We start from the raw sequence: 14618 nt of genomic DNA on the forward strand, positions 1-14618 counted from the left end.
AGAGGGTCTATGCATGCAGAGAAGGAGCAGAATTTGTGTTGGTGCAGCAAATACCTGGACCACATGAAGCCCTGTGAAAAGACATATACCTCATAACCCCAAACCCCCCAGCATACCCCATTTTGGCTTATTGCACCCCAGAACATCAGCCTATTGTGCCTCTGGAGCTGCTTTATGAGCCAAAACACTGGCTGAGCCAAGAGCTGATGCCACCTGACTGCAGCAGCATGGTAGGAGGAGGGAAAAAAATGTCTCTGTAAAGGAGCACTATGAGCCAAAACCACAGACTTTTGCTAGGCTTCAGTAAGCAGCTAACTGCATTTGTACACTCCAGTGCTTTGGGAAACCTTATCTACCAGAACCGTCATGAATACAATTAAGTGTTCAAACAGCCTCACCCTACTGTGGCAGGTCTCTCAGTGGGTTAATCATAAACACAGGCAGAATCCCTATGGGCAGCCAAAGGAAGAACACTGGTGTGTCTGGCATGTGTGGGATGAGTTGCTGAAGGCCAGCTCGGCACCGGACAACAGGAGGGTGTAGGAGATGGAGGAAAAAAAGCCCAGGTAACGTAGCACTTTTTTGGTGGGTTTTTTTTTTTTTTTTTTTTTGGTAGTGAAACTGTAAGACATCTGCAGTTAGAAAAAATGACTTTCAGGAAGACTTAGAGACTTAGAATTTTAACATTAGGGTGCTTGCATGAAGGTTTCATTTAAGTCAGCAAGTTTTTGTGAGGTTCTGTTTGTTTGATTGTTTGGGGTTTTTTGTGGGGTTTTTTGGGGTTTTTTTGGGGAGGGCTTGTTTGTTTGTTTTTTGGGGGTTTTGTTTAGTTTTTTGTGGTTTGTTTTTGTTTTTTGTTTTTGTTTGAATGTCTTCAAGGGAAGATCATTAATTCTACCGAACTTCAAATAGGACAAGATTAATGTCTCTGGCAAGTGTATTTTCTTGTGTCTTTAGGTCTTTCTTTTCCTGTCCACTGTTTTCTAGAATTATAGTGTCTTCAGGACCACTCTGGTTCACACGTGGTGTGCAGTGACCCAGCAGTGCAAGTTAAGAGAACAGAAATCCCTTGGAGCACCCTGGTCCAGGGCTGTGTGGCTTGAATGCATAAAAATAGCTTTTGTGTCTGCATCAGTTGGCTTAACATAACTGGTATCTTTCCCTGTAATTTTGTGATTCTGCCCTGAAGAAGTACTGAGAAACAGCATTGCTATGTTTCACAGGTAGATATAGAGGAAGATACATACATGCATCAGTTTATCCATTGAGAATGTCTTTTGATTTCAATAGGATGCATCCAGAGGCAAAATATGACACTTAAATCTTTTAATGCCCAGGGGAAGCAGCTGGAAGTAATCTTACTGTTGTGAAGTTGATCTAATTGATTATCTGGGGATTAGCTCTAGTTTTTGAAGTACTTGTTTTTTATAAGGAAAGGTTACTGCCTTTTTGCTGAAAGAAAACAGAGGAATATGTGGGTGTTTGTGTCTTTAAGCATATGCATATATATATATATATATATATATACCCAAGTTTATTCATATGTTTCTGTATTTCTGTTAAAAGTAATATTACTTAAATAGGATATCCTGCTTGTAGCATATATTCCTGTCTCTACCTTCTTTTGCAGCACAGCTGAATGTGGATCTAGAAAACAAATTTTGCCTTGGCTGTAGGAGAACAAACCCAGAACTTTTTCATGGATTTTGTAGCATCTCTACACACTCAGAGATGTGGAACTGAGACTAAAGCTTGGCCAAAGTTCTTAGAGAATTTACCTTAGAATTACATATAGTTTATATAAATAGTAAATAAACAGTAGTGATTAAATAAATTTAACATGGCGAAAAATATTATTTTGTGCCTCATCCTAAATTCTAGGACAACTGCACAAGGGGTTTTTGTGTCTAAAGAGAAAGTCATGTTTTGCTTTAATGGCTTGATTCCTTCATTGAAACAATCTAAGAATATCTACCTAAAAGTAAACTAACATTAGCTGTGGTAAGATTGATATCAATTTTTCAATTTATTATGCTGAAATGTATTTGTTCTGCTGATATATATATATATGTGTGTGTGTGTTTGATTTTTGAGTCCAAGTCATTTAATGTTCTGTGTGACTGATCCTGCAGACAAGGGATATCTCCATCAGAGAAGAAAGAATTTCTAGTTATTATCACATAGATATTTATTCTGCATTACTGTGGAACACCTTTAAAGCTAACAAAAGTAAGAAGGGCTTGTCACAGAAAAAAAGCAAGAGGAGGCTGGGTGGGATTATTCAGATTAATTTTAGGTATTATGTTGTATCCAGGCTGCTTGATGTCTTTGAGGGAAGTATTTCTCCTGAAAACAATTCACATAACATCACATAAGCCCTTGTGGCTCGATGCTCTCTGGAAGAGCCTGTCTGTCTCCACTGGTCTTCTAGGATGGTCTTGCCTGTTAATATGGAGTGGGACCAAACCCTGGCTCCCTCCCTCAATCCCAGCAATGGTGAACATAGTGGGGGTCTTCATTTCAATTTTGGAGCTTTATTCCTGTTCACTACAGCTGCAGCACAAGGAAAAGCAAAGCAGTTGTGCTAGAAATGAAAAGTTTTTTAAATAGTAGATTTGGAAAATTACTTCAGGGATATATTACCTTCCTCTTTGAATCGTACAAATACCCTCATCAAGTTTGCAGAAGACACAAAGCTGCAGCTGATTCACTTGAGGGAAAGGATGTTATCCAGGCTTGAGGAGTGGGTCTATGCAAACAAACTTCATGAAATTCAACAAGGCCCAGTGCAAAGTCCTGTACATGTGTTGGGGCAATCCCCTATATCAGAATTGCAGAATGAGTGGATTGAAAGCAGCCTTGAGGAGAAAGACTTAGGGATCCTGGTTGGTGAAATATTTGACATGAACTGGCAATGGGCACGTGCAGTCCAGAAAGCCAAGCATGTCCTGGGCTGCATCAAAAGAAACGTGGCCAGCAGGTGATTCTTTCCCTCTGCTGTGCTCTTGTGAAAGCCCTCTGGGGTTACCTGTCCCCACTGTGTCCAGCTCTGAGGTCTTCAACATAAGAAAAACACTTGGAGTGGGTCCAGAGGAGGCCACAACAATGATGTGGGGCTGGAGCACCTCTCCTGTGAAGAAAAAATGAGAGATTTGAGATTATTCAGAGAACAGAAAGGTCAAGGCAGACCTTATTGCAGCCTCTCAATATATAGAGGGCACTTACAGAATAACAGAGAAAGACTTTTTATCAGGGCCTGCAGTGGCAGGACAAGGGGCAATGGTTTTAAACTGAAAGCCAGTAGGTTTAAATTGGACATAGGAAAAATTCTTTTGATGAGGGCTATGAGACACTGGAGCAGGTTGTCCCGAGGAGTTGTAGATACTCCAACCTGGAAAGTGCTCAAGACCAGGTTGGATAAGGCTTGGAGCAACCTGGTCTGGTGAAAGGTGTCCCTGTCTGTGGTGGGAGAGTTGGCCTTAATAATTTTCAAACTAATCAACTATTCTATGATTCTGTGAATAGAAGATTATTCTTCTGTATGCTTATATACAAAGGGGCATATTAGTAATTCCTCCAGAAATCTTTCTTCACATAATGATCTGTATCTTCTTTCAGGTTTGTTTGTTTTTCTTCTTTATTAAATATTCCTGGTAAAATATGAATGAAATTTGATACAGACCTAATTCCTCAGAAGAGGACCAATTTTTATGTGGGGACAGGCTCCCTGCCAGACTGCACAGATAGGTATTTTTGACTAACCATTTCTGTCTCTGACACCAACAAGGCTTGTGGTAATGGCAGTTACTTGGCTGCTTCCAAACATCTTGAGAAATACCACAATAACCCAAAGAACTTGTTTCAACCAAATGTGTTTATTTTTGAAGAAGTATGAATCACACCCCCAAACAGCAAACTCCTTTGAGTTCCACCCTGTGAAGGGAGGATGCTCTCAAGGACATTGACGAGACACAAATATTGAGACATAAAGATGTTTGCTGTAGGCATTAGTGGTGTTCTAGACATTTTTTACAACCTTTATTGGAGCAACTTCCCTCTAGCAACAGTAAAACAAAGGAGCAGTATTGATAAACAATTTCATATTGATGGCTGTGGTAAAAGGTGAGAGAGAATATATTTGTCCAGAACTTTCAGACCCTCTCCTTTGAAAGATAAAGCTATCTCTGAATTAAAAGATGATTTTATGGAAAATCTGGACAGGTCACACAATTTCTTTTTACAAGTTTGGATTTTCTGGTAGCAAATGGAAACTGGTGCTGCAGGACCAGAGGAGACCAATTTCTAGTCCAGTTTAAAGGCATTTTGCAACATCAGTGTGAAGCACATATTCCTGGTTTCAGCTGGGATACAGTTAGTACCTGGTACAGTGCGGCAAGATTAGGATTTCGGGTTGAAAATAATGTTGGTAACATGATGTTTTAGTTATTCTCAAGAAGTACTTACACTCTGTCAAGGACTTTTCAGCTTAAGTCTGGAGGGGCACAAAAAGTTGTGAGTGGACACAACTGGGACAGCTGACCCAGCTGATCCAAGGGATATTCCATGCCATATGGCATTATGCTGAACAATAAACTGGGGGAATTGACTGTGGGTTGTGATCTGCTGCTTGGGGACTGGCTGGGCATCAGTCTGTGAGTGGTGAGCAAACTGCATACTGCATAATTTGGTGGTAATGATGATTATTTTTATTATTATTATTTCCCCTTCATTTTTGTCCTATTATGCTTCTTTATCTCAATGAAAGAGTTTTTCCTTTTTAACCTTTTCTCTCACCCACTCCATTGAGGGAGAGTGAGTGAGTGGCTGTGTGGTGTTCAGCTGCCTGCCAGGGTAACCCAGAACACACCGTAGTGTGGCACTGATCAGCACTTCCAGAGGGTCACTTGCTGCTGAGTGGCAGCAGCCCTGTGTCCCACTCATAGCCTTTGGGGGCTCCCTGGGATTTGGCTCAGGCAATTATTCTCACACTCTGTAACTCACCTGTTCAAGGTGTTATTATTTTTCTCTCTCTCTTGTGGCTGGTTTAGGGCTGGAGAATAAGGGAATTTATTTGGCCTGATAGGGCACAGGCTATCCATAATGAAAATCAAGTCACCTTTCAATGATTGCTGTCTGGACCAGAACATAATTACTGCAGCAGCTATTCCATAAAATACTTCCTTTAAACTTGATGTCTATAGAAATAGTGAAGGCAACACCTGCTCTTCTGGTTTCCAAGATATGTCTGTTATGAAGATAATCCTCTTAAATGATACTGAAGATGAATTTGAAAGTTTTGCAGAACAGAAGGTTATTCTGGAATATGTGACTGGTAAGCTCTAGCATTTTACAGCCCCTTGAGCCAGAAATAAGAGTCCTTTGCACTTTAAGATAAGTGAGATACTAATCCTGTTTCAAGAAATGTCAGAATAACAATCTGCTCACCTCTTCATCTAGAGGCATCTTCTACATTGGTCAGTGATGGTCTTCTCACTTATTTGTACTGAAACTGAAGTAGGGACAATAAGAACAGATTTATAATGGAAGAATAGATCTAAAAAGAAAAGAGATCTAACTTTGGCAGTGTGGGATCACAGGGACATAGGCAGTGAAAAAGTGTTGTCAGTCTGTGGGCAATGCAAAAATCATAACTTTAATCTCATACCTAGGCATTTGTAAATAGAGAACTGTGTTATGTGCTCAAGAATTGTCATTAGCTTTTGGTAAAACTCTGGGAGGACAGTGTACATTCCTCATCCTCCACATTTGCCCACCAGGACCCCTGCTACTGGATGTCTGTACTTGTCTTGGTAAGGTGACCTACAACATTTCTGAGGCTGGAATAAAAAAGCAGCTCTGTGTCAGGTGTAGAGACTCCTGAACTGTTTTGTGATCACAGCTTTTTGTTTATGGAAAACAACCTGCTTGTTCTCCTGAGCAGTGTTTGAACTCCATGTCTTCTTGGTAGAGAATCTCTTATCGTATGTGGGATAAACTGACATACTGAGCACTTCCCTCAGAAAACAGTCTGGTTTTGTTCCTATGTCAGAAAGGATTTGTTTGGGGTTAATACTTCCCTCCCCACCAGTCAATGGTTGTGTTCCAGTGCAAACAATCTACTGATAAAACAGAAGCATCTTTGCAAATATCACTGCTTAATTGACATTCACAGTATGTTTTATGTCATCACTGGAAGGTGATCCCCCAGCCAGCACTCTTGGGGCTATATTGATGGGCTGTAGTTTTGGTCATGAGTCCTGATGGCTGTACTGGGCAGAAAGCAGAGTCTTGTTTCCCCATCAGAGCATGTGAGAGCTCACAGCACTGCTGTTGACACTGACAGGGTTTGGTATGAAATAGGGCAGTCATAAGTGTGTTTCATATCCATGGCCCAGGCAGCCTTCTATAACTAGAAATGCAAGGGAGGGAGAGGAATGAAACCATTGTGATTTAACTCATATCTTGACTAGAGACTTAGCTCTGACTTGGGATTGACAACCACATCCAAAGCATAGATAATATTGTGGGCCAAGTGCCCCCAGATGGGATATATGATTCCTCTCCTTTTCTAGCTCCACAACAATTTGCTGACAAATCTTGCTAATGGACTTTGGAAAGTCAAAGACTAAGTTGTGAGTACTGTAAAATAATTGGGGAGAGGTAGATTGAACAGCTGAGCTGAAAGGATAGGTTGAGATCTGGATTGGCCTGGGAAGGGTTGAACCACTGCCTGTGAGAAATGGTTCAGCAAGGGATGCTTGTCTGCCTGGCTTCACAGAACAAGGCTTGGTCAGGAGCAGTTCCTTCCCCAGGCTTGTTTTAGAACTCACAGGGCACTAAGGTATCATCAGTGACTACAGGCAGATTTCAGACCCTCCTGGCTAACCTGGCAGTGAGGCTGCTCTATGACTTGGTGGCTGAGTAAGTTTCTTTTGCAGACCAGCACAGCCCTAAGCCTGTCACTGATGGTTCATTATTTCTGCAGATACAGTAGTTTTTATGACTGCAGAAGTAGAACCAAAGGCATTAGCAGAGTTTAAGTCACTTTGTGCTGCCTGAGCCACACTGTAGCACCTGCTGTACAAGCAGGGAGATGGAAGGGGAAGCAGGGACACAGAGACCTGCCAGCAGCTGCTCACCTGCCTTGAGCAAAGCTGGGATTACAATTCAGGGCTCTTGAGTACCACTCCCTCCGCCCTTTTGTATGTTTTTTATCTCCCTGAAATAAAATTTTTAGTAAAGCAAGTGCTAAAAGATTGAGTTAGGGATGGTACCAGAACACTGAGGTACTCCTGGGCAGGGCACTGAATGTAATACTTCACTTCCACAAGCACTTATGCTTCTCAAATTTGAAATATTTTCCTTTACATCAGAGCATCCATCTGTTCAATATCCAGGAAGAAATACACTCACTGAGGGTAATCCAACAGCATTGTCCCACACCAGCCAGGTCTTGCAGAGGTCGGCAGGTTCTGACGCTCCACCCCTGTGTGACCACCTTGCAACCTGCTCCCCAAAGCTGTAAGAAGCATTGGAAAAATGCTCTTGCTATGGCACTGTACAGCCACTTCCAGAACTGCACTTCTCTTGGCCCTTGGTCATCTTTGCAGCATCACTTGCAAAAGCCAAATTCTGCTCTTTATACCTGGCTCTATCAAACCTCTTTATTTATTTTCAGCTGGATCATTACCTAGATACTTCTGCATTATTTCTGACACATGTATTCTTCCCTGAAAAATTAGAGAAATCCCATTTATAGGGCTACCCAGTCACTGAAGAGCCCACCAATTTATACCTGCTGAGTGGACAGCCTTTTTAATGTCTTTTTCTAACCAAGTATCACTTTCTTCAAAAGAAGTTCTTCCAATGCTTTGAGGAATCCCTGTCAGCAGATGATTTATGCTCCTTGTTATCTGACTTGCCACAAAGTGAAGGCATGACTGTTGATAGCTGCTTGTATTTGGCAGCAACACGCCCAGTTTGGTACCATCTGGAATCATCGAAGGGTTGGGGTAGAAGGAGATCTTTAATGATCATCTGCTCCCAATGCCCTGCCATGGGCAGGGACACCTTCAAGTAGATCTGCTTGCGCAGGGACCTGTCCAGTCTGCCCTTGAATGTAGAGATGGGGCATCTACCACCTGTCTCAGTGGAACAAATGGCACCAGGTCCCTCAGGGTCTCAAAGGTGATTGAGAGCAATATTCTGCACCCATTAAAGAAACTGAACACAAAACATGTGGATCGCTAAGTGCCTGAGGTAGCTTGGAAGAACCATTCTGTCCTCAGATGCACCAGTCCATCTCTATAAATGTTATGGTTTTGATTAGAGCACTTTTCAAACCACTGAAGTTTGACACTCTTCCCATGGGACAGGTAAACCTTTAAATCCATTAACTGAAGAGACCACTCAAAACTATACAACTTTATTGATATGGCAGGAATGAGGAAATAGACTCTGTATCTTGACTTTCTTCTCATTCCTGGCTTTCCACTGGAGGCTGGACTTAGCCCAGGCCTGGTCTACATTTCTATGACAGGACAGGGGCTGAGTCACTTTTTTAATATATTGACTATTGAAAACCTCCCCTTATGTAAGCTTTCTATTTCTTGGCACTCCTAAGTTCCTAAGCATCCTATAACTTGGTGTTTGGTACAGCCCCCACCTTGATTTATCAGGCAGCTCAGGGAAACACCCACTCTGTAAATACAAGGGAGTTTCTGTTCAGCCTCAGATTCATAAAATGAACATGCCAGCACTTTCTGTCCTGTTCATGTGGCACAGAGCAATTGATCAGGCAGAGGGACTACTGTCCTGGCTGGTGGGTTGAGGATCACAGCTGGTTCAGGGTTGTTCCTGCTGGATGAGAGTGGGAGAAGCAAAGCTGAACTTTGAGCATGGTGGGAAAAAATGATTTTAACAAATACTGCTGAGGTTGTATTTACTATGGGAGGCGAGAAAAGGGGCAAGACTTGGGAAAGTGTTCCTCCTCAGGCAGGGATTTGTGATGTGTTTTGTGATGTGGTGGGCAGCTGGTGAAGGCAGGACTCCTGTGGAGCTCTTTGCTGCTGCTTTCTTGTGTGAACACCACAGCTGGAAACAGCTTCTTTGTTTTGCACCAATTTTAATAGGATGCTGTTAATCACCTGCTGATGAAAGTTTCACTTTTGGCTACCACCACCCTGAAGCCTGTTCTCCCAACCACAGGGACTGTGCCCTCACCCAGCACTCACTGTGTGACACAGAAACTGCCCAGATTATTATGGTGACATTTTTCACTGTCTTTGGTACAGTGGCAGGTAAAGACCAGGACCCCACTGTATTTGGGCCAGGGTATGTTCACAGAAAATCTCAGAGAGTCACAAAGTCTCTGAAAGTTTCTGAGAAAGGCTTGGAGAGTTTTTAATTTCAGTAGCAAAGGGTGAGAGGAATGGAATTGTCAATACTATGGTCATAAAAAGGGGAAGTATCACATGGTCTGATTTCACTAATATAATGTCTGTCTTCTATATAGCACCCATGGCTTTCCTACTGAGCAGTAATAAATAAAAAAGGTACTTCCTGGAAGAAGACTCTCCATTGTACCATGTGCTCTGCAAACATGGCTTGATTTCAGAGTATGTAGAGATACACACATTGGAGTCTGCTTCTGCCCTACATGTTGCACAGCAGTTCTGGAAACATAAACTTCAGAAAACATGGGCTGAAATTGCACCTGGAACATGGTCCTTCACAGCAACAAGAACAGGAGATACCACCCTCACAGCCTTTCCTTGCTGTTACAGCACTCAGTTATAAAACAGTCTGTGAGATTTCTTGCCAGCCTTGTCAGTCTGGAGACACATGGGCTGAGGAGCAGTGTACATGTTTATATCCACTTTAAAAAGCCCTGTTGGCAGCTCAAGGCAGGCATCCCATATGGCCTGAAGGCTGATTTACACCTCTTTACACACTGAATCTTAACTGTTGATTTTCTTAAGTCTGAAAACATTTCCTATAGAAAATGAAGCAGTCAAGACAAACTTGCTCTCTACTTTCTCTTTCAACAAGGTGAGGAAGGAAGGAAGGAAGGAAGGAAGGAAGGAAGGAAGGAAGGAAGGAAGGAAGGAAGGAAGGAAGGAAGGAAGGAAGGAAGGAAGGAAGGAAGGAAGGAAGGAAGGAAGGAAGGAAGGAAGGAAGGGAGGGAATTAGGTCAAGCAGCTGCTGAATGGTCACCCCAGCTTTTGCCACTCAAATGCTAATTGAGTCCTCAGTGCAGAGCCACCATGCCCAGCTGAGCAAAGGGCATGTTATTGGACTGTTTCAGGTCTTATGGGAAGCTTTGCCCAGCTTAGAAAACAAGAAGCTGTTTGAGACCTGGATGGTGTAGGGGGCTTGCAGCCTGAGAGAGAAGCTGGCAGGATGATGGTGAACAAAACAGATCATCCACTGATGTGTACTTTGGGTACCCAGGACTCTCCCTCTCTCTGACAGAGCTGCCAGTTCTGCTGTCTTGGTTGCAATTTCTAGGACAGGGTAGTGAAACCATTCTGAGCAGGTCATGAATCATTTCTCAATTCAGCCCTGCAAGAGAGAATTTTTATTTTTTTAAATTTTAGCAGACTGTGAGCAACCCCTCCACTGAAAGGGCTCATTGACTGCTCCTGGTATTTAGGAACAGGGTGCTTTAAAACCTCACTTTGGCAAAAGTGCTTTGGAATGGCTGTGCTGTTTGGGGTGTCCCAGGGGATCACACCACTCTGCTGTCAGCCCAGTCTGCCTGGGCTGGGTGTGCTGTTATGTGCTATTATACATGTTCCAATTCATTCTTTAGCGTAGCTCATGCTTTTTAATGAGAGAGTTATTAAGCCATTTAAGGGAAGTAGATAGGTAAAGCAACAGTAACTGCCTGTGGCACAGGCACATCTTTAACCAAAACTAGGAAAGACAAGGTAGATAAGAAAAAGTGAGAAAGGAATTGAAGAAGAGTATCTCCAGTAAAAGCCAGCACAAGAACTTGGGGCTAATTGCAAAATTTGACAGGATTAATAATAAAAAAAACAACATTAATTTTCTGCTCCAGTGGAGAAAATGGAATTTTGCATATGCTTTTACAGATACAGGAGCATATGAGATATCTGATTTAATTACCATTTCTGCTCTGAACTGAGCTGTGCTCAATCATTCAAGTCAAATGAGAGTGTGATGGATGTTGGTGAATGGCAAGGCAGCTTCTGGACAGCTAGGCTGGAATCTTCTTGAACAGAGGAAGAGCAAATAAGCCTGACCTGCAGAGGCAGCTATCTCCCTAAATTCCACTGAATGAAATAAAAGAATAGAGAATTTTGACCCTGGCTGATTGCTTGGGTTAAGCTGCCTATTGCAGTTTAATTTCTCTGCATTTTTCACTGCAGCAAAATTACTGATACCTCACATGCTACAGGTCCTTCATCACTGCAGGGAACTTAATTATATATTTTGTGAGTAATGAATCCTCCTCTGGGGTTCAAATGTTTAATTCCAAAGGTGTCCTTAACAAGTTGTTCATCTCACAGTAATACAGTGTCCTCTTTAAAGGCCAGCTCCCATCAGACAAGGTTAAGAACAATGTGAAAACAGCCTTTGAGAAGTGCCGAACAAAAGTTGTCTTGTACCTCTGCAATTCGTTCTCAGCAAGGCCTGAAGTATGTCCAAGAGGAAATGTCAAGGAAGTAGTTGTACTTACAAGACTAGAGGCAAGAGCTGTGACTAATATGATGGTTTATTAACTAAGAATAACAGATATTAAGCCTTTGAACTGGGGAGGTTGGAGGAGTAGAAGGGGGAACCACAATTCAGAGCCTTGTACATTGAGCTGCAATAGACAGAAGTTAGGCAAGCTGTGGGTGGAAAAAGAAAACAGAGAAAAAGAAATTCTGTCGTTAATTAAAAAGAAGTGAGTGCAAATAAAAGAATACTTTAGATAGGCTTATTTTTCCAGAGAGTGGTTGCTAAGACTGTCTGAAATCTAAACTTTTTCAAGGTGTCTTGGTGGGTGTGATGAGCCTGGTGGCTTTTTAGCTTGGAGCTGTTGTTCAAGAGTAGTGCATCAGTGCATGGCTTCCACAACAGACTGGCTCCTGCAGATCTCTGCAGAGCAGGAGGAGTTAATGTTTGCACTGAGATAAATCTTTGTTCTTGTTCAGTGTTTACCAGGTTGACTAACCAGGCACCACGTTTGCTACCAGCAAGAAGCAAACTTGAATACAAATAGAACAAGAGGACACAGCCTCAAATGTGGCCAGGGAGGTTTTAGATTGGATACTTAAAAAAAAAAAATCTTCACTGAAAGGGTTATCAAGCAATGAAACAGGCTGCCCAGGCTGAGTCACTATCCCTGGAGATATTTAAAAGACGTGTAGATGTGGCACTCAGGGACATGGTTTAGTAGTGGACTTGGCAGTCTCAGGTTAATGGTTGGATTTCTTTGATGGTCTTAGAGGTCTTTTCCAACCTAATTGGTTCTATGAGTTCAGAAAGCCTGTTCACAATGTAGAAGGTAAAGACTGATAGAAAAGCAGCAGGATGGAGCCATCAACAGTGGTACCTCAGGCCCACAGGTATGTCTAACACCCTCAGGAAATTCTTCCAAGGTTTAAATTAAATTCAGCTAATTATATTTAAAGACTTTTTCTTGAAGGAAAAGAAAATCAGCAAGTCCTTTGATGCTTACTTTACCTGCTCCTGGGGGTGAGATTATTATTTTGGTGAGATCTAGTCTATAATGCCTTGTGCTGTTTTTCATAATTTCTAACTGCACAAAGTCATGGGAAGTCCTTAGCAGGTGGAGGGTTAAGATCCCTAGAGAGGGATTAGAGCACTCTAAGAGGTGCAGGAACAAAAGAAAGGACTTCTCTGCATGTAACAGCTGCGTTATTTATTTTGTCTGCCTGTGTTAGTATTTAGTAGATCTGTTAGCCAGCTCTTTTGTATTGACATGAGAAAAGCTGAACATGATCACTGATTTGCATCTGTTCAGGATGTGGCTTCCTTGCTGTCATGACTCATGATGCATAAGGGTGCTGAACGTGTCAATAAATAGCCATTGGATTTTTGCAGAAGAGGCAAGTTTTGGAAGAACTGAGGTTGCATGTGCCAGGGTAAATGGCCAGTGTTTGCAGATACCATGCTGTGGTGCTGCTGTTCCTGAAGCCTTCTCAGAGTTTGGAGTTTTAGATCATTTGTGATAGAACTGTGCACAATTCAAAAGTTCAAATTATAGGTTGCTCAGAGTGCATATCAGTATACCGGGTATTACTTTTTCTGCATCTAGGGTTTTTTGGTTTTGTTTTTGTTTTTTTAATTAAAATGCTGAAAAACATGGGAGCAAATGTTTCTGCCTCCCAAGAAGGGCCAAAGGTGGATAACTGGAAATACAATTTGGGAAATGGGTATGAGCAAGGCCTTCAGCAGTTTCATACACTTAAAAATTTTATGAGCTGGATGGATATCAGACCCTCTGTCCACAGAATCCATAAATGTGCCTGAAATCTCTTTGAATTCTCTAACTCAAAGACCACCTTTGCAATGTGTTATTTACATGTCTCACTGAAGAACACCTCATTTGTTCACACCCTCATTTGTTTTGAACCTGTTGCCTGATAATGTCACTGAGCACTGTGGTTTTGTGGTCTGGGAGTGAAACTGAGACACTCCTTTTTTATCCATCTTTCTATGCCACTCATTATGTTTTAGCTGACTTCCAAAGAACACTTCAGGTGAGGTTAAGCAATAGAGTAAACCCAGGTGCCTCTCAAAGACATAGTGATCAGATGAGTGTGATAATTGGGAATGAACTCACCTTCCTGTTCAAGTGTGCTCCAAGAATGGATTCACTTTTTCACTATCAGGCTTTATGCTGGATTAGGTATAATTTTGGCAAAAGCTTGTGCTGTGTGCTTTGATCATTTAGACAGAAACATGATAATGAACCCATACCTGATTCAAATCCATGCCAGGTGACCCAGCCATGCACAGATTTGGTATTTATGATTGGGGAATGACCAGAACAGGGGAACCATCCTATGAGGTCAGATCCCATGTCCATCTAGCACTGTGCTCTTCTCCAGAAGTGGCAAAAGGATAAGATATTCAGGGGGAGCACATGAGCCTGGGCACTTTCTGTGGTCCTTTCTGTGGTCCATTCTCCTTAGCAGCCAAAAGATTTTTATTATGAGTGTTAATGGATACATCCCCATCCAATTCTTTTAGTATTTTCAGTCTTGTTCTATCAAGTGAATCTTCATTTTAGTGTTGTGTGTTATGCTGAGTAAGAAGTAGCTCTGCTTTTATTTGCCAGTTTAAATTTATAAAATTTCATCCTATTCCCACTCAGTCATCTCCTCTCCAAATAAAGAGTTATAACTGTTTCAGTCTGTCATAAACTGACTTTTCCCACTCTTTTTCTGTGCCTTCTGCCCTGGTGCCTTGTTTGAGATGTGGAGACCAAAGCTGCACACAGAATGTGAGATGTTAAACTGATTTATTCTGTGATCCTGTGTAATGACCTTGTGTAGGTTCACCAGTGCTTTAGGGGTAAACTGACACTCGCTCCTTTACTTCTGTCACCCATCCTGACCACACCCAGCACAGTGGGGATG

At 42.0% G+C, this 14618-nt stretch overlaps 1 protein-coding gene across 2 annotated transcripts in view; it reads left to right on the forward strand.

Annotated features, from left to right (window-relative positions):
- The first annotated feature begins 458 nt into the window (after positions 1–458).
- FER1L6 (fer-1 like family member 6) overlaps positions 459–14618 on the forward strand; it is a 73704-nt gene continuing 59544 nt past the window's right edge. The window contains exon 1 of one of the 2 annotated variants that reach the window (XM_083868252.1): positions 459–566. In XM_083868252.1, coding sequence (XP_083724378.1) covers positions 547–566 — 20 coding nt within the window. In that variant the 5' untranslated portion in view covers positions 459–546. Of the gene's footprint in view, positions 567–12299; positions 12579–14618 lie in introns of those variants that run through there. The other variant, XM_083868251.1, reaches the window with a different exon arrangement.

Source organism: Zosterops lateralis, assembly GCF_965231275.1.
Source record: "Zosterops lateralis genome assembly, chromosome: 1".
Classification (NCBI taxonomy): Eukaryota; Metazoa; Chordata; class Aves; order Passeriformes; family Zosteropidae; genus Zosterops; species Zosterops lateralis.